Source organism: Merops nubicus, unplaced genomic scaffold (genome assembly GCF_000691845.1).
Source record: "Merops nubicus isolate BGI_N331 unplaced genomic scaffold, ASM69184v1 scaffold242, whole genome shotgun sequence".
NCBI lineage: Eukaryota > Metazoa > Chordata > Aves > Coraciiformes > Meropidae > Merops > Merops nubicus.
Genome location: NW_008594018.1, coordinates 31987 through 57230, shown reverse-complemented (window position 1 = coordinate 57230; position 25244 = coordinate 31987). Strand labels below are relative to the sequence as shown.

Below are 25244 nucleotides of genomic sequence, written 5' to 3'. Positions count from 1 at the left end.
GGGGGAGTGGGGCCAGAGGAGGCCCAGCAGTGACCCAAGGGTGGAACCCCTCTGCTGGGAGGCCAGCAGGAGAGAGCTGGGCTTGGGCAGCGAGGAGAGGAGAAGGCTCCAGGGAGACCTTCTGGTGGCCTTTCAGTACTTAAAGGGAGGTATATAAGAAAGCTGGGGACAGACCTTTTAGCATGGCCTGTTGCACCAGGACAAGGATGATGGCTTTAATGTAGAAAAGGGGAGATTTCAACTACAGAGAAAGAAGAAACTTTTTACAGTGAGGGTGGTGAGACCCTGGCCCAGGCTGCCCAGAGAGGTGGTCAAATCCCCATCCCTGGAACCATTCCAGGTGAGGTTGGCCGGGGCTCTGAGCAACCTGCTCTAGTTGCAGATGTCCCTGCTCCCTGCAGAGAGGTTGGACGAGATGGTCTTTAAAGGTGCCACCCAACACAAGCCATTCTGTGATTCAGTGGTTCTACAACGGTTCTTGCCGTGCTCAAGCCCGTGTGAAGAGCAGCCCTTCAGGAGGACAGGCCGAGCAGTTGAGGCTGAGCTGACCCCACACCCCCACTGTGGGGGCTCTGCTTCCTGCATCCAGACAACGGGTGACCCAGTCCTTGGGTTTTGCTGCAGGTGGGAACCAGGATGGCAAATTCAGCGTCGGCTTCCGGGATGGAGTGGTCAGGACTGTCGTGAGTCTGGACAGGGAGACTGTGGCATCATACACGCTGATCCTGGAGGCCATTGGTAAGGATTTCCCACCCATCCCTGGGACTGCTGCCACGCGGGGTGGCCGGGCACATGCTGAGCTGCCTTGGAAATGCAGCAGAGAGACAGCAGCCTTTGGGGTGCTCTATAAACCAGAGCCTGTGTTTGGTGTGAGCATTATGTAACCTGTGTGCATTAATATGTACTGGTTCCAGCATGACTTTGAGAGACAGCAAATTCACCCCTCAGACCTGCCCAGCCCTGGGGCTTTCCCATTCACCTGTAGAAGGCTAAGGTCCTCCTGTTCTCAAGAGTCTCCATGCTGTCCAGGGTAGACCTCCACCAAGAAATGCCAGCAGCACCACAGCATCATTGCCCTAAAACCATGCCAGACTTTGGCTCAGTGGCTACCAATTAATATAGAGCCACCTGGCACAGGCAGAGGGCCCGTGTGCCAAACCCATCTTGGCCATCATCCCCAGACCTTTATAATGATGTGTCTGTTTACAGAAAACTTGGACATCCCTTTTGAAAGGTGAAATAAGTGGCCTGGTCACAAATCTTGGGGGCAACGGCATTGCAGGTGCCATGGGGTCCAGCCAGGCATGCAAAACCAAGTCCCAAGTGGTAAAGGGTCCGTTCTGCCCCTGCAGTGGTATCAGGCTGCCTGTGTTTCCCTAGTCAGTAGATCCCAGCTGAGTGGGTTCAGTGCTTACTTCCATCATGTTGGAAAAAGCAAGCCCAGCCTATGCTCTCCTTTGCCTCATCCTTCATGGCTAAACCAAGAACTGTGATGCCATGTCCTTATCTACTGAACATCAACCAGTTCTGCTGCTTTTTCACTGTGAGCTGAGCTGGGTCTACAGAAAGGTCATTGGACCCCTGCCCATCCTAATTTCCAAAATCCCTGACTTCCAGCAGTCCCTTCCAGTGTACATTACTCCCTTGGTCTATGGAGTTGCAAACCCTTTTTAATCACTGGTTGCATTTCCAGCCTTGCTGGGCAGCGGCCCCAAGGCAGAGGTTAGGGGTGATTTGATTTTTCCTTTCTCTTTCAGGATAGACAGAAAAAAATAACCCTGTGGTTTAGCATTGGGTTTGGAAGCTGCAGAAAAGACTGAGAATTTTAGTTTAGAAATGTTGGTCCTATCGTTTTCAGCAGCCTAAGGCTGAGCACCACCTGTACGAGGAGGAGAATGGAGGTGACCAAACCTCTCCTCGCATTTTTCTCCTGTACAGACAACGGCCCCACGGGGAACCGGCGCACCGGGACTGCCACCGTCTACGTGACCGTCCTGGATGTCAATGACAACAGACCCATCTTCCTTCAGAGCAGCTATGAAGTCAGTGTCCCCGAGGACATCCCAGCTGCCAGCAGCATAGTGCAGGCATGTGGCTCTCTTCCACCACGGCCCCTGGGTGGGTGGGTGAAGGGGGTTCCTTGCGCTCTGAACCCTGGCACCAAGGCTGTCAGCTCCAGGAAGCCCAGGGCAGAGATTTTCTCTCTCCGTCTCGAGGGGAAAGGAGAAGAGTGCATGAAAAGAGATGCTCTGAATGGGGGTGGGGGGAAAACGCAGGGAGAAAAGCGTTTGGACTTTGCTTTCATTTTTGTTCCTCTTTGAGGCAGCGGTGGGCAGAGCTGAATGGCTCAGTGAGCACTGAATGAATGCTGGCATTCACTCAGCCTTCGAGGGCTTCCAGCAGCCCTTCAAACCCACAGCTCTTCTGGAGCAGGCACCAAAGGCCCTTTGCAGAGGGCCCTGGGAAGGCTCCTCCTGCCTTTAATACCTCTCTCAGCACGGGGAAAGGGGCAGCTTTGTCCCTGGCTCTTGGGGACAGGGTGAGTCACTGGCAGAGAAGAATGGAGCCTTTTGGCTCTTGCAATAAGGTTTGCCAGGAGCTACACATCGTGCTCAGAGAGGCCAGTCCCCCAGCGTGAGCTCCTGCAGCTTGTGGTCACCTGTTATGCCATGCCATGGTGATGCTCATAACACCCCAGGGTCACAATCTACCTGCAACCCCTATGCCTGGGCTGGAGGTGCAGGGGAGCTGGGTGGGTGGAGAGGAGCCCTGACATGGGACTTCTGAAATTGAGCCGATTTTGCAAATTGAAAGACTGTGAATAGAAGAAGCCTGAGTCTGACATCAAAGTCCCTTTTCTTAGAGCACAATTCCCCAAAGAGGGGGATGCCCTTGGCAGTCTGTGGCAAAAGAGAGGCGGTATTTGGGAGAAGATTGTTTTCCACAGAACAAAATCAGAGGGAACTGGAAATGAACAATCACTCGAGTTTAGTTTAATTTACACCTTAAAAAGTGAACTATTTCTACTAAAGGTTTCCCCTTCCAAACACATCCCCGCACCCCTATAGCAGCAGGAGTTTTTGAAGGTTTCCCCATCCTCTTCTCCAAAAGGCAGCCCAGGGCTGGTGGTGAACAGAAATGTCCCAGGCAGCCTGGAGAGGTCCTGGAACAGAGCTGCACCCTGAGAGGGTCAGAAACCATGTGACACCCAGAGAGATGGGGGCTGGTGCTCACCAGGGAGCCTTGCCGGGCACAGAGACTTCACCCAAAGGAGGGAACTAGTGTGAGCTGCAGACTTGGAAGAATTAAACCACTTCTTCTTTCTCCTTTAAGCACGTCAGCTTACCTGCTGGCTGTTGTGCCCTTTCCCAGCAGAAACGAGCGGCTCAGCCTTGCGTGGTGCCTTTCCAAGCTGGCAGCCTCTGCGAGCCTCAAAAGGCCTTTAATGCATTTACAGGCATGTTTACCTGCTCCTGCTGCTCATTTATTGAAGCAGGTTTCCAGCAGACAGCTGTAGCTTGCATCCTTCCAAGCAGCAACCGCAACAACCCACAGCTTGTTGCACGGAGAAGGGGGAGACAGGGACCAGGCAGCACATGCTGGGCACAAGCCTTCACCTGCTTCAGGAGCACATCTTGTGGGGGGGGTGATCTCAGCTGTGGGATGCTTTTTGTGGAGCCCGTTTGCCCTGGGATGCCTCTCTTCATGGTGATGTTTGTTAGGTTGCTCTGCTCTCGCCCAGGTGCCTCACAACTTGCACAACATTTTCCAAAAGAAATGATGCAGCAATATTTTTTTGGACTGCCCTGGGATAGCTGCATGTGGGTGTAGTTTGGATGCCTCCACCTTTCCTGCCAGGAAACAGCAACTTGGAAAGCATTTGGGAACTTGAAATAGGAACGTCTCCTGTCGCTTTGTGGAGCTGCTGCCTGGAAATCAGCTGCTTAAAGGGGCTTTGCCAGGATGCCGAAGGTCTGAGGGGCTGCTTGAGAAGGGAGTTGAGCCTGAATCAGAAGCCTTGGGAAGAATAGCTGTGCAGGGTGAGATAGTTCCCACAGAGCAGGATTACATTTTGGTGCACTCTGTGACATGCCAGTTCTGGCTGGCAGGGGAGCTTCTGGGGAAGATGAGCTGGCTCTGGGTCACCGGCCGACTCCTCCTGAAGGTGTTGATGGAACGGCGCAGGGAGCCCAGTCGCTTCCAGAACCTCAACTGGGGCTCGCTGGCATCTGCTGGGTGATGGGGCATGCACTCACTGGGCCCAGGGTGGGACTGGTCCAGTGCCGCTGGCTTGCAGAGGGTGACAAAGATGAGGAAGGTCGCCAGGAGGAGGAAGATGCAGACGAGAGAGACAATGATAGGCAGTGGGTCTGCCATCTCAGGGGATGTGGCACTGGGCGAGACCGGCTTGGTGGTTGAAACCAGAAGCCCAAGGAGAGGTGGAGTGGGAGAGATCCCGTTGCCAATGTCCTCTGTGCTCATCTTCCCTGCAGGGCACAAGGTGACACAGAGAAACAACACGGGTGATTACCACCTAGAAGCTGGACAGACAACTTCCCTCTGTCCTGTCTGATAGATTTTTGGCTCACCTTGATGTCTGAGGTTCTCCTGGTTGTGTTTTCTGTGACACAGGGTGACAAGAATCTGCTTTGTTAGCAGGCAAAGCACAGAGGTGGAATTGATACCAGGAAAGTACTGCCCTGAATTGAAGTACAAAACTATCTGGCAAAGAAAACTACCACAGGTAGTCTCAGATACACATAGTACCATGAACTATGTTGGTTGAACCTCCTCTCAGATAAGTCCCCATCGAGCTGCAGTATTGCACTGGCTTTACCTTTTTTATTTTTGCAGGGGTGAAGTGTAACACGCTCACCCTGCTTGTGCCAAAAATCCTTCTGGGTTAGGCTTTTTGCTGACCTAGTTTCAGGTTCAGACACGTCGCCGATTTCTCAGCCAGTCTTGCAATCAGTGATGTCCCAAAGCCTCATCAGTAAGAGCTCTTTACCAAACACCTGATGGCCACTGTCCTATCCTCTTCTCACTGGGTCAGACCCCCACCCAGCTTATACCCCTGGCGAAGTTTACAGCCATGGTTTTGCTCCTGTGCCTGTTCCTGGCCCTGGGCAGGCTGTGCCCGAGGCCAGCAACTCCCCAGCTTGGAGGTGAGGGCTGGGGAAATATTGCTTTCTGCAATGCAACAGCTTGGCTGGGTCCTTGGTGCTCTAGCCTGTGTGCTGGGGGTAAAGCTTTAATACATTGACTTTCCTACAGAGGTGTGGGAGTTAGAAGAGTGCTGGAGAGCTGTTGGACTGCTCCATGGCTGGGCAGGCTTCTGGCAAGTATGGATTTGGATTGAGCCAAGTTAAAAGGAAGAGCTTAGGAGGGGAAAGGCAGGGCTGCAGGGACTGCCAGGGTCTCTGGGTCTGCTCTTGCAGCTGCCACCCCAAAGCTGTACAGGTTTGCGTAGGCAGCAGCCAGACACTCACCAGTAAAGCAGTGCAAAAAAAAAAAAAATAAGGGAGTGGAGATATCAGTAAAGTGTCTCTAATCACTAATTGGAAACTATGAGACACCCCAGCAGAGATGAGCCCAGTGGAAAGCGAGCTGCTGCGTCAGAAGAGATAAACATCGCTCATCCTCCAAGTTATGCAGGAGGAAAGAACCTTAAGCAAACACTGTGAGAGCTGCAAGGCTCCCAGCAAGTGCTGGGGGGTTGAGGAGCCCTTGAACTCAGGTCATCTGTGCTCCCACAGGATCCGTGCTCTTCACCCTGCAGGCAAGGAGCTGAGATACAGGGGGAGTAAGGTCAGAGATTTCCACTACAACTGGATGCCAGGTTTGAGGCACTTGGGACATGTGATTTATCTCTGGGATGCTTCCCATAGCCTGGGCTGGAGCATTCAAAGCTGTGATGCTGGTGGCCTCAGGGCAAGGACTTTATCAGCCTGGTCAAAGCTTGGAGGGTCTGGGGAGATGTGCCTGCTTCTCCAGGTCAGGGCCAGGTCTGTGCTCAGAAAATGGCAAATATAAAAGTAAATAGGTCAGTATCTGAGCATACCTCAGCTCGGGTGAGTCCCCGTGGGTATTGCAAGCAGGCTCAGGGGCTAGGGCTCTCATCTCCTCCCCCGAAGAGATGTTTCCTCCTCTCTTCACCCCAAAAGTGTTTCTTTATCCTGCAGCCTCTCCTTGCCTGGCCCAGCCCCTTCCCCTCCAGCTTTGGAGGCAGAGCAGCCCCTGGCAGCCACAGCCATCCCAAGGACCCCCTGCTCCGTGGGCAAGGTGCTCCTGGGTGCTGCCCGGGCATGAAAAACAGCAAGCAGAGCAGCTGCTTACCCTGCACACCAAAGGCAGCCTGAATTGAGGTTACCACGGCTACCTTAATTCTGGCACTTACTGACTGCACGTGTTCTGGCTGGTGACCTTAGATAGTTTAAGAGCGAGCCAGGAGGCATGGGCAATTTCTTCAGGTTGTTTTTTGCTCCGTTGGTGGTGGCCGTAGGGTTTTTCTTTCAAATTCAGCTGATAGCATCCCTTAGAAACCCATCAGGAGGGACCACACTGATATTTTCCCAGAATTTCCAGCCATGCACTCTTCTCCTCTTGCTTTCCACCCATCCTCTCCTCATAGCCAGCTCAGCTGGCAGAGCTGCAGGTTCAGGGAAGGTCTAGGCTGCCCCTCACCAAATCTATGAGGCCTTCCAGAAAAGGAGCTACTAAAAATTGGGGAAATCTTTGCAGAGTACCTGTGAGCAGTGACCTGTTTTTTAGGACCAATAAGTTTTTAGATGTTTTGATGTGAACAACGGGGATTTCCTCCTCACCTCCTGCCTGAAAGAGCTACAGCCATTTCAGCAGAATTTCAGCAAAAAGCCAGCAAATTTAGTGTCGTATCAGCAGAGAGCTCAGGATATGGTAAGAGCAGCACTCCCCCTGCCCATGGCACATGTGGGGATAAGGGCTTCCTTCCTGCAAGGTGAAAGCTTGGTGCTTTTCTTGAAGTGTGACAGAGGATCAGTCACCCAGAGCATTTTGTACCCACTGGCCAAGCTGCTGCCTGCATCCCTGTTCCTACCATCCCCCCTTCCCAGCAGCGCTGTCCCACCCAAGCCCCACATTGTGCAGTCCAGGTGGTTTGATAAGAGGCTTGCCCAGCCTGCCAAACCTCCCCATAGGGGTCATTCCTGCCTGAACAGCTCTAACACAAGATGTTCTGAGTGCTCAGGACCCAGCACTGGGCACAAGGCAAGAAAAGAAATTGCCAAAAGCAAAATGCTCCTGAGGAGGGTGGAAAGGAAGAAGAATAGATGAGCAACAGAGAGGGTTGTTCTGCCCAGCACCAGGTGCTGTCTGCCTGGCCTGGCAAGGCTGCCTAGTTTGCCAGTTTTTCCATATGCTCTCCCTCCCTTTCTCAAACTCCTGCAAAGAAAAGGCTGTTTTCAGGCAATTCTGTGTCTACAACACAGCTCTGATGAATAGCAGCTCTCTTTCCACACCCCACCTTGCTTAGCAACACTTTTCTGGAGCTCCCCAGCTTTTCTTGAAGCACTAAGACTTTTCCACTCACTTGCAGGTGATGCTGGAGGGTCCCAAACATGCAGGTTACTGACCCAAATAGTTGGGTACCAAAAGCCAAGGGCTGTCAGTCACGTTGTACCCCATCACCCTGTGCTGCATCCACAGGACTTTGCCTCTCTCCCACCACAAAGCAACAGGATAGAGAAGGGAGGAGGGATGCCTGACTTCAAACCCACCCCAAACTTTGCATCGCCCATCCCCACCTCATCTGCAGCCCTTTCCCCAGGCTGAGGGGGGTGGCACATCCCTGGCCTGCCTCACTCCCCCCTCGGGCTTAGCCTGAGTGGCTGGTGCTGGGTTTGCCAGGGGGGTCTGGGGTCCCTACCTCTCGCTGGCCAGCCGAGCCTGGGCTTTGCCTCCTGCACGCCTGCCTTGCTGCCTCTCCCTCCACGCTCCACCAGCTGCCAGCCCCTTCCTCCCTTTGGGATGGCAAGGGAGGGTGGGAGAGCAATAGTAGCCAGGCTGGGGACAGCTCGAGCATACAAAGCCAAGGGGGCCCCCGAGCCCTTTGCCAGGATTTGCCAGGGTGGTGATGCCCCAGAGTTGTGCCCTGCTGGGCTGAGGGGCTGAGCCCCCGAGGATGAGTTTCCCTGAGCTTTGCCCCTGCAGGAAGGTTGAATGGTACAGTCGTGGGCTGAGCCCCACGCCTGCTCCCCCTTTTCCCAGCAACTCTGTGCCAAGCCTCCTGCTTTATTCCCAGCCTTTTATTCCCACACCCACTCCTTCCTCCTCCTTTTCTGACCCCTTCCCCGTAGCCAGGGGTGTTTGAAAGGTGGCCTGCAGAAGTCTGGCTCTGCCTGCAGCCCGTTCTCTAAAGCAAGCTGGAGGCACCCAGTGCTTGGGTGCAGAAGGTGCCTCATTTCTGCAGCAGAAAGAGCTTTACTGCACTCAAGTGCAGTCATTTTCCCAAGTTTGGGACAGTCTGTCAAAATATCATGTCTCCTCTGGGACTTCACTGGGTCAAAGCAGCAGCAGTCAAGTTTTTCCCAGGCTGTAGGCTGGCAGGAGTATGTGTTGTTTTAATGCAAACTGATTTTTTAAAAACTAAAAATCAAATAGCTGGGCTGATCCATTTCACCTGATTTCTGTGCTGGGGCTGCCTGCAGGAGATGCTGGGAGGGAGCTGGGAGAAGGGTGCCCGAGTGGGTGTTTGCAGGGTGAAATTTGCTCATCATGTTGAAAACCTTCTTGTTTGCTCACCTTGAAATGCATTTTCCCAGGCACAGCAGGGCAGGGAATGGTGCAAAAAGCTGCAAAGCTTTATCCCCCATCCCTTAGTCTTCCAGTTCTCCTAGAAATGGTGTTTCAGGTAATAAGATAGATTTTCCCAGGAGAGAGTCAGTGCTGTGCCTTGCCAAGGCAGCTGTTGTGCCTGAGCATCAGTGGCAAGCTGCTGTGGAGCCCATCCACCACCTGGGAGGGGAGACAGCCCAGCTCCTGCCCAGAGATGGCCTCGGGGAGCCCCAAGGGTGGGAGAGCTGCTGTGGGAAGGAGAACTCTCTGTTGTGAAAGCAAGGTGACAAGCCATAGGACAAGAGGAAACGGCCTCAAGTTGCACCAGGGGAGGTTTAGGTTGGATAGTAGGAAATATTTCTTCCTGAAAAAGGTTGTCAAGCCCTGTCCCAGGCTGCCCAGGGCAGTGGTGGAGTCCCCATCCCTGGAGGGATTTAAAAGCTGTGTAGATGTGATGCTCAGGGACATGGTTTAGTGATACCCTGTCAGTGCTGAGTTAACACTTGGACCTAATGATCTTAAAGGCGTCTTCCAACCAAAGTGATTCTGTGATTCTGAGGTGCTGGCTCCATGGTGAAACATTGAGCAAGGCACAGGATTGTGTCCAGGCATGAGCAGGATGGGATCTGATCTGGGACAGAGGAAAACAGTGTGTGTAGCACAGGAGTACCCTGGACACTATGTTATCTGGGTATCCTACATCCAGGTAGTTTGCAAGTGTGGGGTGTCAGCGTTTTCTAAGGGTTCTGCTGACACAGGCTGATTTGATGGAACAAGAGCAGTTCGTGTCATCTCAAAACAACATTTCAGAAGAGCAGCTCTGGCTCCTGCAAGCGTGGTGTGGGGCTGTGGATGAAGCCCAGGGCTTTAAAGCTGAGCCCCTATAAATGGCCTCAGTGTTCCTGCTGCATGTGCATCCTTTGCCCTCCTCTTCAGAGTGTGTGTCAGGGCACAAACCCCCACCTGCCTGGGGAAAGGAAACCTCTGGGTAACATTTGTAGGGAGGAGATACAGCAGTAGATACCTTGCCAAGGGCAACAGGCAAAGAATAAAGGCTTAAGGTATTCCCTGCATCCTCACCCTGATGATTCACAAGCAGTCACCACCACGGTCATGCTTTGGATGCTTTATGGGAAGTGGTTCCTGTGGAGGGGAGATGGATGCAGTGGCTGGATGACAGCTGGGAAGGAAGCCCTGGCCACGCTGTCCCTCACCAGGTCCCGCTTCCCAGCTGCCAGAGCTGGTGTGCTGCTGGCTGGCGTTTGCTGGGAAACACTGCAGTGTTGTTCAGAGACACCAGAGGGGACCCGTGTCTTGAGTTTCCCAGGGTGGATGGTTTATTCAGGCCATGCGTGGACCCTGGAGTACATCACAGCTGAGGGATGCTCCCACCAGCTGCTCTGGCTCTTCTGAGGACCCAGACCAGTGTCCAGACCACCAGCATACTCTATACTGGTTGCATTCATGTTTCTTTTGGTCATTTTTACATATGCTGCTGCTTTGATGGCTTGCCCTGATGCTGTAGGCTGGGTGCCCACCATGAGTGGGAGCAGCAATCCCTGCCCATGTCAAACCAGCTCTGCAGGCAGGGAGGCTCCATCCCCAGCAGCAACTTTTGTACCAGCACTAGTGTGGCCAGCAGGAGTAGGGCAGGGAACAACCCCCTGGCCTCAGCACTGGGGAGGCTGCACCTCAAACCCTCCATTCAGTTTTGGGACGCTGACTCCAAGAAAGACCTTGAGGGGCTGGAGTATGGCTAGAGAAGGGCAACAAAGCTGGGGAAGGGTCTAGAGCACAAGTCTTGTGAGGAGCAGCTGAGGGACCTGGGGTTGTTGAGCCTGGAGAAAAAGAGGCTCAAGGGAAATCTTCTGGGTCCCAGCAACTCCCTGAAAGGATGTTGGAGCCAGAGGGGGGGAGAGGAGAGGATGGGGGGTTGGGGGGGTGGTAGTGTTGGTCTCTATTCCCAAAAAACAAGTGGCAGGACAAGAGGAAACAATCTCAGGTTGTGCAGGGAGGGGGGTAGGTTGGACATGATGAATAATATCTTCCCTGAAAGTGTTGTCCAGGCTTGGCCAAGGCTGCCCAGAGCAGTGGTGGAGTCCCCATCCGTGGAGGGGTTTCAAAGCCGTGTAGATGTGGTGCTGAGGGACATGGTTTAGTGGTGCCCTGTCAGTGCTGAGTGAACAGTTGGACTTGATGATCTTAAAAGTCTTTTCCAACCTGAACAATTCTATAATTCTGTCTCCAGTGGGACAAGCACAGAGCAGGACCAGTGGATGCACCTCCACCACTGCACTGGCCCATGGGTTTCATGGCATGGTCCTTAGGCTCAGCTCCCACTCCAAGCCCATCCAACAGCTAACCTGACAGCCAAGAGCTCCCACGTTTTTTCCTGCTGGTTAGTGCTGAGGTGTCCTGGATTTGGCCAGGATAGGGTTAGTGTTCACAAGCAGCTGCAGCTGGGTGGGGCCACAGCTAGGGTGAACAACCAAACCAGCCAGTGGGATATTTGATATCTTACTCACATCACATCCTCTATATAAGGGGAGGGGCTCAGGTACAGGGGGGCAGGGTTTTGTTTCAGTGGGTGGGTTTAGCATGCTGCTGGAGCAGGAAGAGCTGCGTCTCAGGTAAGGGGCTTATTATCACTTGCTTTATATATTAAGTCACAAGTATTATTGTTGTCTCTTTTCTCTTTGTGTTGCTCTATTCAGTTGTCCTTATCTCAATCTGTGGGCTTTTTCTTTTTCTTTTCCTCTCAATTCTCCTCCCCTGACATATGGAGGAGGGGGGCAGTGGCCAGCAGCTGCTGGTGTTTAGTTGCCAGCTGAGGTTAAGCCACAACACTAGGGGAGGGTAATTATTTTGCTTTGCACTTGGTAAGCTCCTTGGCTCAGGTGGAGGGACAGAATGTCCAGCCTTGGCAGAAGGGGAAGACTTGTCCCAGTGTGGAAATCTCTGCCCTACACCCTCATTGTTGTTCTTTTCTCCTGAAGGTGAAAGCCACAGATGTGGATGAAGGTGTTAACGGGAGGGTGTGGTACCGGATTGTCAGGGGTAAGTCCAGGTGTCCCTTTGTGCATCAGTGGGTTTGTACCAGGCTCCAGCCATTGCACTCTCCGTCCTTGTGCACTTTGCAGCCTACAGAAACATTTCCCCCACCTCTGAGCAAAACTTAATCATCAGGGTTAATTGCCAGCGGATGATCTGTCATGGATGGACACCTAGATGCCACAGCTCCTGGCTTGACCGGGGCTAAACCCTAGTGTAGCTGAAGGTGGTAGGGCTTGTATTTTGCTCAACAACCTTCCTCCAAGATAGCTCCTTGGGGAGAGCCTGGCATGTCACCAGTGCTGAGACAGCAACGATGGGCAGCATCCCTCTCACTTCTCCCCCCCTCCAGGAAACGAGCACAACCACTTCCGCATCAATCCCAGCACGGGGCTGGTGATGAGAGGCGTGCGGCACCTCGACAGGGAGCAAAACTCCTCTCACGTCCTGGAGGTAGAGGCCTACAACACAGAGCAGGGACCCATGAGGAGCTCCGTGAGGGTAAGGACCTTGTGGCTGCTAAGGGGTGGGCAGCAGGGCTGGGCGATGGAGGAGTTAATGTAAAATATTTGGGATGCTTCGTTAGAGGGAGGTCACATCCAGCCCTTGCGAGCACGCAGGAAGTTGGAGTGATCTGGTGTGGAAATGCTAACAGAAAGTCTCTAGGGGCTGCCCATGGATGGAGAAGGGCTTGTTGGAGGGTTCTTTGTGGCATTTTTTCATTTTTTCCTGTGATGTTTTGGTGCAGTGAGGCTGTTAAGGGGTGTGGCAGTTGTTGTCAAAGGGAGTCTTGCTTGCCTGGTGAGATGCAGCTCAGCTGTTGGGAGCTGAGCTTCAGCCTATTGGAAACTGTCTCCTGGCCAGGCATCTATTTAAATAACCCAGGGCTTGGTGGCAATAATCTCTAGCAGTGACAGACTAGCTTCCCACGGTTCCCACAAGCCCAGCCCTCTGGCTGCATATATTTTTAGAGCCACTGGTGGGGTGGGCTCTGGCTGAGCGTGACATGCCCGCAGCACCAGCAGCAAGCAGAAAACCAGGAGGAAAAAGGATGTTCCCTAGGGAAACAGGAGCTCGACCCGCTGAACTTGGAGCAAAATTTCCCACCAAGACATCAATGTTTCTACATTGCAGGATCTCTAGCTGCAAGGTTTTGAGCAGAAGATCCCAAAGTACAGAGGAATTAATATACAGACTGTACATGCCTTCAGCTGGGGAAGGACTGAGTTACCCTGTCCACAGGGCTTGTTTATCTCTATGATGTTAAACTCTGTGTGTTCTCTCTCCATCACATGGTGTTTGTAGTAGAGAGAATGTTTCTCATATGCAGCAGATAAGAGCCATGAAAAATTCCATGAAGGAATATTTCCCCTCACGAGTGTAAGCACCTAGAGAGGGTTCACAAACCTGCCTGGCTCACCTGTGGTTTCTCATGGGGGGGGTTCACAGGTGATCATCTATGTGGAAGATGTCAACGACGAGGTGCCAGTGTTCACCCAGCGGCAGTACAACCGTCTGGGACTGAGGGAGACAGCAGGTATAGGGACTTCAGTGGCAGTGGTCCGGGCCACCGACCGAGACACAGGTAAGAAGCTGGTGGTGAGAAACAGCTAGGTTGGGGGGAAGTGGTGAAGTTTACCATTCCATGGATCCTGGCTTGCCTGGGTTGAAATCCTCGTGCGAGATGGGCTCTGCTCCATAGTCACGGTGTGTACCAGTGGTGCCTGTCTCTTTGGGATGCTTGGTCCAACCAGCACCATGGTTCCTCCTCCCACCCCAGGGAACGGCGGTTTGGTGAGCTACAAAATCCTGTCGGGTGCTGAAGGGAAGTTTGAGATTGATGAGAGCACGGGCCTCATCACGACCATCGAGTACCTGGATTATGAGACCAAAACCAGCTACCTGATGAATATCTCTGCCACCGACCAAGCACCCCCCAACAACCAGGGCTTCTGTAGCGTGTACGTCAGCCTGCTGAATGAGCTGGATGAGGCCGTGCAGTTCTCCAACAGCAGCTACGAGGCCGTGATCATGGAGAACATCCCCATGGGCTCCGAGGTGCTCAGGGTCCAGGCCCGCTCCATTGACAACCTCAACCAGATAACCTACAAGTTCGACCCCAACACCAATGCCCAGGCACTTTCCCTTTTCAAAATCAATGGGATCACAGTAAGTAGCTAGTGCAGTACCTCCTGCCTCACTTGTCCACCAAAGTGGTGGTTGCTAACATGGCTGTTCATCTTTGGCAGGGTGTGATCACAGTTAAAGGCCAAGTGGATCGGGAGAAAGGGGATTTCTACACCTTGACAGTGGTAGCTGATGATGGAGGACCAAAGATAGACTCCACAGTGGTGAGTAGGTTCTATCCACTTCCCCACCAAGCTCTGTATGGGCAGAGCTGACCTCAGGTCACCTCCCTCTTCCTCTGGCATGGGACAACATGTCCTAATTGTGCTCTCTGCTCCGGCCACTGGGGTTTGGAAACAGATTTGTGGGAAACCCTGCATTTGCATAAGCATGAACCTTTCAGCTTCTGCATTATCATAGGATTTCTCAGAATAACAAATAAAACAACCCACAACAAACTGTGGAGTTTTCAGGTTGCTTACTGAGCTACAACACTTTTGAGGGAGGTAAATATGAGCCAGCAGTGTGTCCAGGTGGCCAAGAAGGTCAACAGCAGCCTGGCTTGGATCAGCACTAGTGTGGCCAGCAGGGCTAGGTCAGGGATTATCCCCCTGGACTGAGGGCACTGGGGAGGCTGCATCTTGAATCCTGGGTTAAGTTTTGGGCCCTTCACTTCAACAAAGACATTGAGGGGCTGGAGCATGTCTGGAGAAGGGCAACAAAGCTAGTGAGAAGTGTCTAGAGCCTAAGTCCTGTGAGGAGCAGCTGAGGGACCTGAGGTTGTTGAGCCTGGAGAAAAGGAGGGTCAGGGGAGACCTTCTCACTCTCTAAAACTACCTGAAAGGAGGTTGTAGCCAGGTGCTCCTCTCCCAAGGAACAAGTGATAGGAGAAGTGGAAACAGCCTCAAGTTGCACCAGGGGAGATTTAGGTTTGACATGAGGAAAAACATCTTCCCTGAAAGGGTTGTCCAGGCCTGGCCCAGGCTGCCCAGGGCAGTGGTGGAGTCCCCATCCCTGGAGGGATTTAAAAGCCGTGTAGATGTGGTGCTGAGGGACATGGGTTAGTGGTGCCCTGTCAGAGCTGAGTGAACAGTTGGACCTGATGATCTTAAAGGCATCTTCCAACCAAAAAGATTTGATGATTCTATGTTTAAGAGAGTTATATTTGGCAGTTTCAAAGGCAGCCGAGCAGAGGGGGGTGATTTGCATTTCTCTGTGGGGGCAGGAGACATGCTGGGTGCAGAGCAAGCCTGGTCTCTATCCAATGGTAGTGCAGCTCAGCTGGCACTACCCAAATCCTGCTGGTTTAGGCCAGCTGGGGGAGCAGGGTCCAGGGGAGAGTGTGAAACCAGAGGCTGGCCCAGAGCGTTGGGCAGTGCTTGGTGTTTCTTGGTGCACCTGTTGTCTCTCAAAAGGACAGTGGCAAAGGCAGTGAGGCTGCAAGTGCTGTGTGCCCCCACCCATGGGGGTGCCAGCAGCTGTGTTCTCTTCATGCTGCCGTGCTCTTGTCTGAGACTCTCCTACAGCAAGGGTCAAATCTACCAAAAACAAAGGGATGCAGTGACAGAGGAGCTTCTGAACGACTGCAGCAGGGTGCCCTCGACACTGCTGGGGTGGGATGCAGGGCTATCCCACTGCCCCTCACATGTGCCTGCACCTCCTCATCCCCTATTAACTGGTGGTTCTTTGTTTTCTCTGTTTCCCCCTCTGCTCTCTTCCCACAGAAGGTAAGCTCATCCATCATGCTGGCGTCTCCTCGGGGGCCAGGATCCATCCCCAACTCCACACTGAGCTGCGAGGAGGGACCAGGGATCTCCAGCCCCATCCCACCAGCACCAGCCCGTGTGATGCTGCTCAGGACACGGTGTGGTGCCTGTGAGCCACTTCACTGCTGGCAACCAAAGTCCCAACACCCCAACCCGGCACTGGGGGCAGCAGCTGCTGGATCCGCTGCAGCAGCTGAATGGGCTCTCCTGGCTCTTGGCTCTGTGTTTTTAATTCAACAGCAACAATAACTGAATCACCCCAAGGAGCACAACTCACTCCTCAGCTTCCTCCGGGATGTTGTTGCATTCAGCCCGGCCGCACCTGGGTGCTCAGGGCACCCAGAAATAGAGCCCCGGGAACAGAAAGGCTCTTCCTCTCTCATTTCTGTGACGTGTCACAGCATTTTGATTATAAACACGATGAGAGCATTTCCTCTGGCTAATTGTGGCCAAGGTAGCCTGCTCCTCAGTCGCCTGTGGTGGAGTGTCCCTCTGAGCATCTCCTGCCCAGTCTCTTACACCCTTGTCCCAGGAGGGAGCTCAGGTCTTCTCTTTGCCCAGCTTGCCCTGGTTTAGTTAAACACAGGCAGCTCTGTTTTCATTGTTACTGTTTAGCCATAAAGCAAACCCTGCCCAACCTCTGGTCCTGTCAGGAAAGGGTCACCTTGCCGCAGCGCTGAGTTGCTCCATGCCCAGCTATTTGGAGGATAAAAACAACAGAGGATGCTCCATAGGAAAATCCACCACTTGAGCTACTGCACTCTTGTGCTCTTTCTCCAGCCTCTAAGCATCCCTCCTCCTCCTCATCCACTGCAGACAAGGATGTAGCTTCAGCTCCTAGACTCAGATACCTGGGCCCACTCCCACGTGGGATGGGCAGCATTGATGCTCTTGGCACCTCAAAAGGGTGTCGAGGGTTGTTGGGGTTGCTTGGGTGGCTGCTGATACCAGGCTAGCATGGGGCCAGCTCCTATCTGAGCTCCATGCCACACTTGCAGGTGACCATCACAGTCTTGGATGAGAATGACAACAGCCCCCAGTTTGACATCACCTCCGACTCGTCGGTGAGCGTGGCGGAGGACAGCGCAGTCGGCAAGCGGGTGGCTGTGGTCCTGGCCCGTGACCCGGATGCAGGCAGAAATGGGCAGGTAGGGAGGCCAGCACAGCAGGTTTGGGGCTGCCCATAAGGCTGTGGGAGTGTTTTACTGAGGAAGAAATCCCTCCAGAAACTGGTAGGCTGAGCAGGAAGCTCTCACATGGGGCTTTGGGCAATGTGGTCTAATGGGAGACGTCCCTGCCCATGGTGAGGGGTTTGAACTAGGTGATATTTAAGGTCCCTTCCAACCCAAACCATTCTATGTTTTGTGATTCTCCTTACCATGCAGACAGGCATCAAAGAGGTCCCAACACCCTTAATGCCAAAAACTGCTAGTATTGTAGGAGGGCTGTGGATGAGACCAGGGCTGGCCTGTGGGCATGTGCTTTGGGGTGGCTGCAATAAGCCAACGCACCCATGGACCCCACACATTGGACCTTTTAAAGGACCTCAGAGGCTTCCTGAGGCAATGCTGGGTTTGTTGTTGTAGGGTCTCCTTTCTTTCCATCCTCCTCACAGCACTACATTGCATGCTCTGTTTTTCTTTCCCCTGGGATGTTTCCAGGTGACCTTCTCGCTGACATCAGGGAACATCGGTCGGGCTTTCGAGATTCGTACCACCAACAACACCTATGGTGAGGTGTTTGTGGCACGGCCACTGGACCGGGAGCTGCTGGATCACTACACCTTACGGGTAAGCACCAAACTATCCCTCTTACCTCCTTGGGCTTCTTCTGGTTTGAGCATCGAGACTGTTTTCTGGGGGCTGTGAGCTTAAAAACCTCTTTTGTTTTGGTTTTTAAATCTAATTGCAACTGCAGATCCAAGCCTCAGATGGTGGCGTGCCCCCGCGGAGAAAGGAGCACACCCTGCGAGTGAACATCCTCGATGTCAATGACAACCCCCCCATCATTGACAGCCCCTTTGGCTACAACGTCAGCGTGAGTGAGGTGAGTGTCCAGCCCTGCTCCTCTCCTTCCACCCTCCCAAGGTGACGTCTGACCACCAACTCTGTTGTCCCCACCTGTCTAGTGGTTAGACCTCAGCTTGGATGATTTAAGGGTTTCTGGCCCCTTGCAAACCCTCACCTGTGATAGCCTCTTCATTTTGGGCTAGGAGTGAGCTGCACAAGCAACTTAAGCTCATGAAAGTGCAGGGACTAGCAGGAAGGAGAAGTGGCTATACACCCCTGGAAATGACACAAGAGGCAGAGCAGTACAGAATAGAAATTGCTCTCAGGAAGCAGCTCTGCAAGAGCTGGATAATTAAGCAATAAAACACAATCGGGTGTGAGAAAAGACAACTTATTTCCTGACAGCTTAATTCCTGGACCAGGGGGTTCTCAATTTGATGATGAAAAATGAAATACAAGTAATAGCCAGTGACACTTAGCTGTGAAAAGGTGCTGCTCATGATTAATAGCTTTGCATTAAAGTTATTGCCCTGTTAGGATTTTCTTATCTATTTAATACATGTTCAGAGCTGGTTGAAGAGCAGAATTTCTGTTTTGATTTCCCCTGTAATAGGACTATCCAAAAATAATTAGCTGAGCGCTGAGTCCATTACCCAGCTTTCACCTTTGCACACAGACACGTGGTTTTATCCTCTTCGGGACTGTGCCAGCCTAGATAGGACCTAACATGCAGCTTCCCACCATTGTGAATCTGAAAACTGGTTCATTGCAACAAATAGGAGATGCTGTAATGTAGGAAAAAGAGGTGCAAGGTCAGCACGCTGAATTTTCACACTGTGTGTGACTTCCACAGCAAATGTCACCTGTTAGTTTCATTCTGTTTCTTTTTAAAAGCTAAGATAGAAAATGCATTAAATTCCAGGGTTTCCAACCAAGAAAGACTGAAGCACTCAAGCAAAGGGCAGAGCCTTCCATTGCTATGCCTGTGGCTGATTCTCAGCTGAGCTATCAGTAGCAGGGCGAGTAGCCTTGGTTAATTTTTTGCACAAAGATGCATCTGTTGGTAAAACACCATCTACAATAAAGCCCTGCAAAAATGGGATCCAGGAGCTGGCGAAGGAGAGAAGGAGAGCAGCCTTCTGCTTGGCTGCTGGGTGTCGGGGCAGTGAATCTGGAGCCTGGAAAACCCCCTCTCTCTATTAGAATTATGTTATTAATTATGTCTTGTATATGTTATGAGGTGCACGTGACTTATGCCACGTACCTCTGCCCCCCATCTCACCCTCAGAACGTCGGTGGGGGCACGGCGGTGGCCCAGGTACGTGCCACCGACCGGGACGTCGGCCTCAACAGCGTCCTCTCCTACTACATCACCCGTGGGAACGAGGACCTGACCTTCCGCATGGACCGCGTCACCGGCGAGATCGCCACCCGGCCCTCCCCGCCCGACCGCGAGCGCCAGAGCTTCTACAGCCTGGTGGTCACCGTGGAGGATGAGGGCAACCCCTCCTTGTCGGTGAGCCACCAAAACGTGCCTTCTGGGAGGAGGATGGAGCTGGGCAGTGCCGCGGGAGCGAGCGTAGCACTGAGACGTCGAGCGCGGAAGGGGGGGACTGGCACAGAGCGTGGTGGTTCTGTGACTCGGCCATTTGGGTTATGACTCAAGGTCCAACTCTATATGCCTACAGGTTGGATTCAGAGCTTCCTTCGGTGCCTAGTCCTGCAGGACCCTCTCTTGCAGTCGTTCAGGGAGAGGCAGTCTCCCATCTGTAATGCCAAAAAACATCAAAAGTATCTGAAGGGGCAAGCAGTCTGGTGGCTTTTGGCACTGTCTCCCATAACCTTTTCATAGGTAAGCTCAGGAAGTGTGGATTAGATGACTGCACAGTGAGGTGGATTGAGAACTAGCTGAGTGGCAGAGCTCAGAGGGTTGTGACCAGCAGCACAGAGTCTAGTTGGGGGCCTGTAGCTTGTGGTGGTCCCCAGGGTCAGGACTGAGTCCAGTCTTGTTCAACATATTCATCAACAACCTGGATGAAGCGACACAGTGGACCCTCAGCCAATTGGCTGATGATAGAAAACCAGGAGTGGCTGACACACCAGAGCTGTGCTGCCATTCAGCAAGACCTGGACAGGCTGGAGAGTTGAGTGGAGAAGAACGTAATGAAACTCAACAAGGGCAAGTGTGTAGGGTCCTGCACCTGGGGAGGAATAGGCCCCTGCACCAGTACAGGTTAGGGGTTAACCTGCTGGAAGGCAGCTCTGTGGAGAAGGACTTGGTGGACAACAAGTTCACCATGAGCCAGCAGTGTGCCATTGTAGCCAAGAAGGCCAGTGTCTCCTGGAGTGCATTAAAAAGGGTGTGGCCAGCATATTGAGGGAGGTTCTCCTCCACTTCTCTGCCCTGGTGAGGCCACATGTGGAGGATCAGGTGTAGTTCTGGTCTCCATGGTTGAAGAGAGACAAGGATGTTGAACTCACCATTGCAACTGCTGTGTTCTTCGTGCATTTTCCAGCCCCGAGTCCCTCCTAAAGCCCCTGGTCATGCAGGGACATGAGCAAGCTCCTGGGTGCACAAAGCAAGCCCAAACTGTGAGACACACAGACGTGACACCCCATGCGACACCCTACCATCCTTCCTCTCACCCACCTCCCCCTGCTATCTCTCTCCATCTCTCTGATCTCCCAGCAGAGCTCTCGCTGCAGAGCCCTGCTCTACATTTTGAGGAAACAGGTTGCAACCAGCAGTGCAAAGTGTGGCTTGCAATGCTCATGTTGGGCTTTGCACTCTCAGCTCCTCCTTCCCGGGGAGTTCACATGCCTGCCTGTGCATCATCATCCTTTTAAGCCATGTCACCACTACAGCTTAAATCTAGGTAAGGTCTCTGTCCACCAAAATGAGAGAAGGCAGCTTCTTATAACTTCAGCATCCAATACTGGTGAGTCCAGAGCTGGACAGGAGCTGGCAATGTGTGCTTGCAGCCCAGAAGCCAATGGATCCTGGGCTGCACCCCCAGCAGCATGGGCAGCAGGGCAGGGAGGGGATCCTGCCCCTCTGCCCCGCTCTGGGGAGACCCCCCTGCAGTGCTGGGGCAGCTCTGGAGTCCTCAGCACAGCAGAGACAGGGACCTGCTGGAGCAGGGCCAGAGGAGCCCCAGCAGTGACCCGAGGGGGGAACTCCCATGCTGGGAGGCCAGCAGGAGAGAGTTGGGCTTGGTCAGCATGGAGAGGAGAAGGCTCCAGGAGAAGACCTTCTTGCATCCTTTCAGTACTTAAAGGGGGCCTATCAGAAAGATTGGGACAATCTTTTTAGCAGGGTCTGTTACAATAAGACAAAGACAATAAGAGTGTTACAGTAAGGACAAGAGGTGATGGTTTTAAAGTAGAAAAGGGGAGATTTTGACTAGAGAGAAGGAAGAAATTTTTTACAGTGAGGATAGTGATATCCTGGCCCAGATTATGCAGAGAGATGATAGAAGCCACATCCCTGGAGGTGCTCAAGGTGAGGTAGGATGGGGCTCTGAGCAACCTGCTCTAGTGGAAGCTGTCCCTTCTCACTGAAGAAGGAGTCTGGACCTTTAAAGGCCTCTTCCAACCCAATCCATTCTACGATTCTTTGATACCACCAGCTCTTCCTTGTCTCCTTCGCCCTGGCACCCTGGGAGCATTGCTGATGCTGCTGTTGTGAGGAATTCCATGTGCTGAGCAGGCCAGTCCCATTGCCATGGCAATGCCCTCTTGTCTTCTCTGTGCTGGAAGCATGAAGCTTATTGCTTCATGCTGCCAAAGCAGTGTCCCAGCAGCCTTGCTTGTCCTCAGGGTTTCTGCACCACGTCACCGCTGCCAGTTATGCCAGCAGCAACTATGAAAATCCCACCAGACTGAAGTGAAACAAAGTGTCCAGTGACCCGATTCCTGAGCAGGGAGAAGAATTTCAGACCTTTTTTGGAGCTCAAGCACGCCTAGGTCTTGTGAGAGGCTGTCCTGCGTGTCACTCAGTGAGTGCTGGCCTCCAGCCTGGATGATGAAATGATGTCTGTTGGGAATTTGTCACCTGTTAGAAACTCTGGTTTCACAAGTCTAAGATGATGCAATGGTGCACAAAAAGGGATTACTGCTTATAAGTTGTATGTCCTTTCATGTGCTTCAAGTCATGGCCTTCTGAGAATGGGGGAGACAGAGGACTTGAAAGTCCCATGGTGATCCATGATATCCAGGGCAGCAAGAGTACAGGGAATATGGATCACTCTCTTGGGAGCTGGAAGTGCAGGGGCAAAAGGGTAAAGTGTTAATTATAAGAGAAAAGCATTTACCCCAAAGCACTGCAGGAAAGAAAACCCTCACAACCTGGTGAGCTGCAACAGGAAGCTCTTGGTGTCCATGAGTGGGACTTGGAGTCACCCAAGCTCTGCCTGACCCTGGTGCAAGCCTGCAGCTGCACCTCCCCAAGGACTGGCCTTGCTCCCGAGTCTTTCAGATGCTTCCTGCAGCAGAAGGATGGATGTCTGCCCAGGGGAGCTGCAGCACCTGCATGTGCTGGAGCAGGACTCCCCCCAACACCTGCAGACACAGGCCCCCAAGGCAGGGCAGACTGGCAAAGTTGCTCCTCACCACCCAGCCACTGACCTTGCAGCCAACCCTGGCCAGGGCTGCTCCAGCCTCTGCAGTTTCTGTTTCTGTCCACCCCCTCTGAAACAAGGGTTCAGGTGAAGCATTGCAGCTTCTTACTCTCCTCACCAGCAAAGCCTCAAGTGCTAATACAGCAGAAAACAGCCAGCAGCAGGGCACCAACCCCTGTGTGTTCCTAAGTCAGGCCCTCACAAGAGCTGATGGGACCTGGCAAGGTCCATGAGGTTATCAGTATCTTGCTGCATCTCCTTCACCTTGGAGGTTGGACTAGATGAGCTTTGAAGGTCCTTTCCAACCCAAAACATTCTATGATTCACCACAAGCTTCTTCCTGCCTGAAAATGCAGCACCATGCCATCTTCTCCACCAGTGGTAGAGGCCAAGGTGGACACCCAGTTTTCCAGGGCTCTGGCTCCACCACCTGCAGAAAGCTGGGTAGCCATCTCTTCTTTCCCCTAAATACCTTTAATTTTCCTTCTGGTGAGCTTTCCAGGTGGGAAACAATCCCTGATGCCACTCAGTGCCCCACCAGTGCCTCTGAAAGAGCACGTGGCTGCCCAGCTCACCTCTGCCTGCCCACCTACAGCACAGGGTATCCCCAAAAAAAAAAAAAGGATTCCTGCAGCACGGAGAGAAACTTGTTTCCAACAAAGCTTTACTCTGTCACCGAAGTGGAGCAAATGGAGGGCTTTGGAAAGGGTTTCAGAGCGGTTAGGACCTGCAGGAAGGCACATCCCCTGCCTGTCTTTCTGGCTGCAGCTGCTGGGACTGGGAGAAGGAAGTGCTGGAGGGACTGGGCGAGCTTCCCTAGGAAGGCTGGGAAAGGGGCCGAGCCGTGGGTGGCAATAAAGCTTGAGTCCCGTGCTCAGGAAATTACATCTGCAGCAGAATCATTGGTGCTGGCTTCTCCTTTACCCTTCTGCCTGCAGCCAGCTCATCTAGAAGTTGCTCTGGATCAACCCAATCCTGCAGCCTGTCCCCAGCCCATTGCAGAAGGAAATGCTGTTTCCTCCAGCCACAGAGTGTGAAAATCTCTGCCTGGGCACGCTGCCTGAGAGGGCTAGTGCTCAGGTCTGACACTGTTTTGATATGACTCGTGTTTATGTTTGTCTCGTGGCAATTTTTTCCCCACTTCACAACAAAAACAGAAGCAAGGGGGGAAAAAAAATCGAAACAAACACACATTTTGAGTAAGTGTCTACCACAAGCTTTTATCTCCTCACCAGAGGCTGAGTCACGCTGGAGCCTGACCTCCAGCTTCTTTCGGATAAGTGATGCCAGGGTGCTGTGTTTGGATGGAGGGTGCTGTGTTTGGATGGAGGGTGCTGTGAGAGCACCTGTGTCCCCTGGAGCATCGCAGGGTCCTCCAGCTGGTTGGAGGCAGTGGCTTCAGGGATGGCTGCTCTGGCCATGTTAGACCCAGGAGGGGATGGGTGGAGTGTTTCCCACCTCTCCTCAGGGGCTCTCATCCACATCACAAGAACATCCTTCCACACCCTCCAGATGAACTGTCTAGTTTGCAGTCATTTAAAAAAAAAAAAGGTATAAATATCCTCAAACATCCTTTTTTTTTTTTTTTCTTTTAATCAGCATTGGTACTGAAACAAATAGAAATTCCCCTCATCCCAAGCTGAGGATATAACTGCAGCAGAAAAAAGGCTCCTCCCAATGTATGTCCAGCTGAAAAGGTGGCAGCCCCACAAGTCCACGACCATCTCAAAAGGCTGGTGGGGAAGGAGGGCTCTGAGAGAAGCAGGGAGCCTCTCCCCTTCCTGTTTTGCAAAGAAAAAGGTAGCCCAAGGTTTGCCTGCAAGCCTGTTTCTCTCATGGTGGATGAAGTACGTTACCATCCTCGCCTGGAGAGGGTGCTCAGTCAAATATGTAGAAACAGGTTGATGTTGCAGAGTTTAACCCCATGCCAATAAATTAAATTCTCAGGGAGGTTTGCAGGTGCAAGTTGTCCTTCCTTCCCAGCACTCCCAATTTTCAGCTAGTCCATAAAACATGAGCAGTGCAGAGCCATGCTCTTCTCCACAGAAATAGTGAAATCCCAATATCCGCCAAGAGAGGTTCACTGAGCTTCTTATTTTAAGGCTTTGCTGTCCATGGCCACACTTCCCTCTCGGGTGCCTTAGTTGGGCAAGTGTGGGATGGTGGCTGCCTGGCCTCTCCTGGCTGCTTCTGGGAGATGTGGTTTCCTCCAGGGTCTTCAGGCATTCAAGGCATTTGGTGAGTCGGGAACAGGATCTAGAAAAGGATAGAGCAGGGGTATTAGTCCAGCTTGCAGCTGCAGGTGTATGATCTGGGAAGTGGCCAAGCTCTGCTTTTGCATGGAAAATGGATGCAAAATGGATGTGTCCCATCTTCAAAGCCCTGGGACTTGATGTTCTACATAATGCAAAGTTTGCAGCTATTTCATAGAATAGAATGATTTGGGTTGGAAGGGACCTTTCAAGGTCACCTAGACCAACCACCCTGCAGTGAGCAGGGGCAGCTTCAACTAGAGTAGGTTGATCAGAGCTTGGAATGTTTCCAGGGATGGGGCTTCGACCACCTCTCTGGGCAACCAGAGCCAGGGTCTCACCACCCTCACTGCAAAAAATATCTTCCTTCTATCTAGTCGAAATCTCCCCTCTTTTAGTATAAAACCATCAACCCTTGTCCTGTGGCAACAGGCCCTGCTAAAAAAGACTGTCCCCAGCTTTCCAACAGGCCCCCTTTAAGAACTGGAAGGCTGCAAGAAGGTCTCCCTGGAGCTGCTGGGGACACAGCTCAGGATGCACTTAACTCTCCCTTTCCCATTCACCCCTCCCCAGCTACCCAGTGACACCCCAACCTCCCCCCATCGGTGG

At 52.6% G+C, this 25244-nt stretch overlaps 3 protein-coding genes across 3 annotated transcripts in view; 1 reads left to right on the top strand and 2 right to left on the bottom strand.

Annotated features, from left to right (window-relative positions):
• The window catches only part of CDH23 (cadherin-related 23), a gene marked incomplete at its 5' end in the record, with an annotated part of 73651 nt that overhangs the window by 16721 nt on the left and 31686 nt on the right, over positions 1–25244 (top strand). Inside the window, 12 exons of the mRNA XM_008935582.1 lie at positions 625–738; positions 1939–2087; positions 11808–11868; positions 12215–12363; positions 13312–13447; positions 13643–14031; positions 14112–14213; positions 14532–14534; positions 16754–16903; positions 17417–17545; positions 17673–17801; positions 19053–19280. Coding sequence (XP_008933830.1) covers positions 625–738; positions 1939–2087; positions 11808–11868; positions 12215–12363; positions 13312–13447; positions 13643–14031; positions 14112–14213; positions 14532–14534; positions 16754–16903; positions 17417–17545; positions 17673–17801; positions 19053–19280 — 1739 coding nt within the window. The remainder of the gene's footprint in view (positions 1–624; positions 739–1938; positions 2088–11807; positions 11869–12214; positions 12364–13311; positions 13448–13642; positions 14032–14111; positions 14214–14531; positions 14535–16753; positions 16904–17416; positions 17546–17672; positions 17802–19052; positions 19281–25244) is intronic.
• On the bottom strand, positions 4066–4482 carry LOC103768437 (chromosome unknown open reading frame, human C10orf105). The gene has a single exon (XM_008935581.1). The coding sequence runs from the start codon at positions 4480–4482 to the stop codon at positions 4066–4068; it is 417 nt and encodes a 138-aa protein (XP_008933829.1).
• The window catches only part of LOC103768436 (chromosome unknown open reading frame, human C10orf54), a gene marked incomplete at its 5' end in the record, with an annotated part of 10726 nt that continues 10091 nt past the window's right edge, over positions 24610–25244 (bottom strand). Inside the window, one exon of the mRNA XM_008935580.1 lies at positions 24610–24639. Coding sequence (XP_008933828.1) covers positions 24610–24639 — 30 coding nt within the window. The remainder of the gene's footprint in view (positions 24640–25244) is intronic.

Bases quoted from the DNA above. Each gene is read 5' to 3' on its own strand.
- LOC103768437 (XM_008935581.1), bottom strand. From the start codon at position 4,482: ATGAGCACAGAGGACATTGGCAACGGGATCTCTCCCACTCCACCTCTC.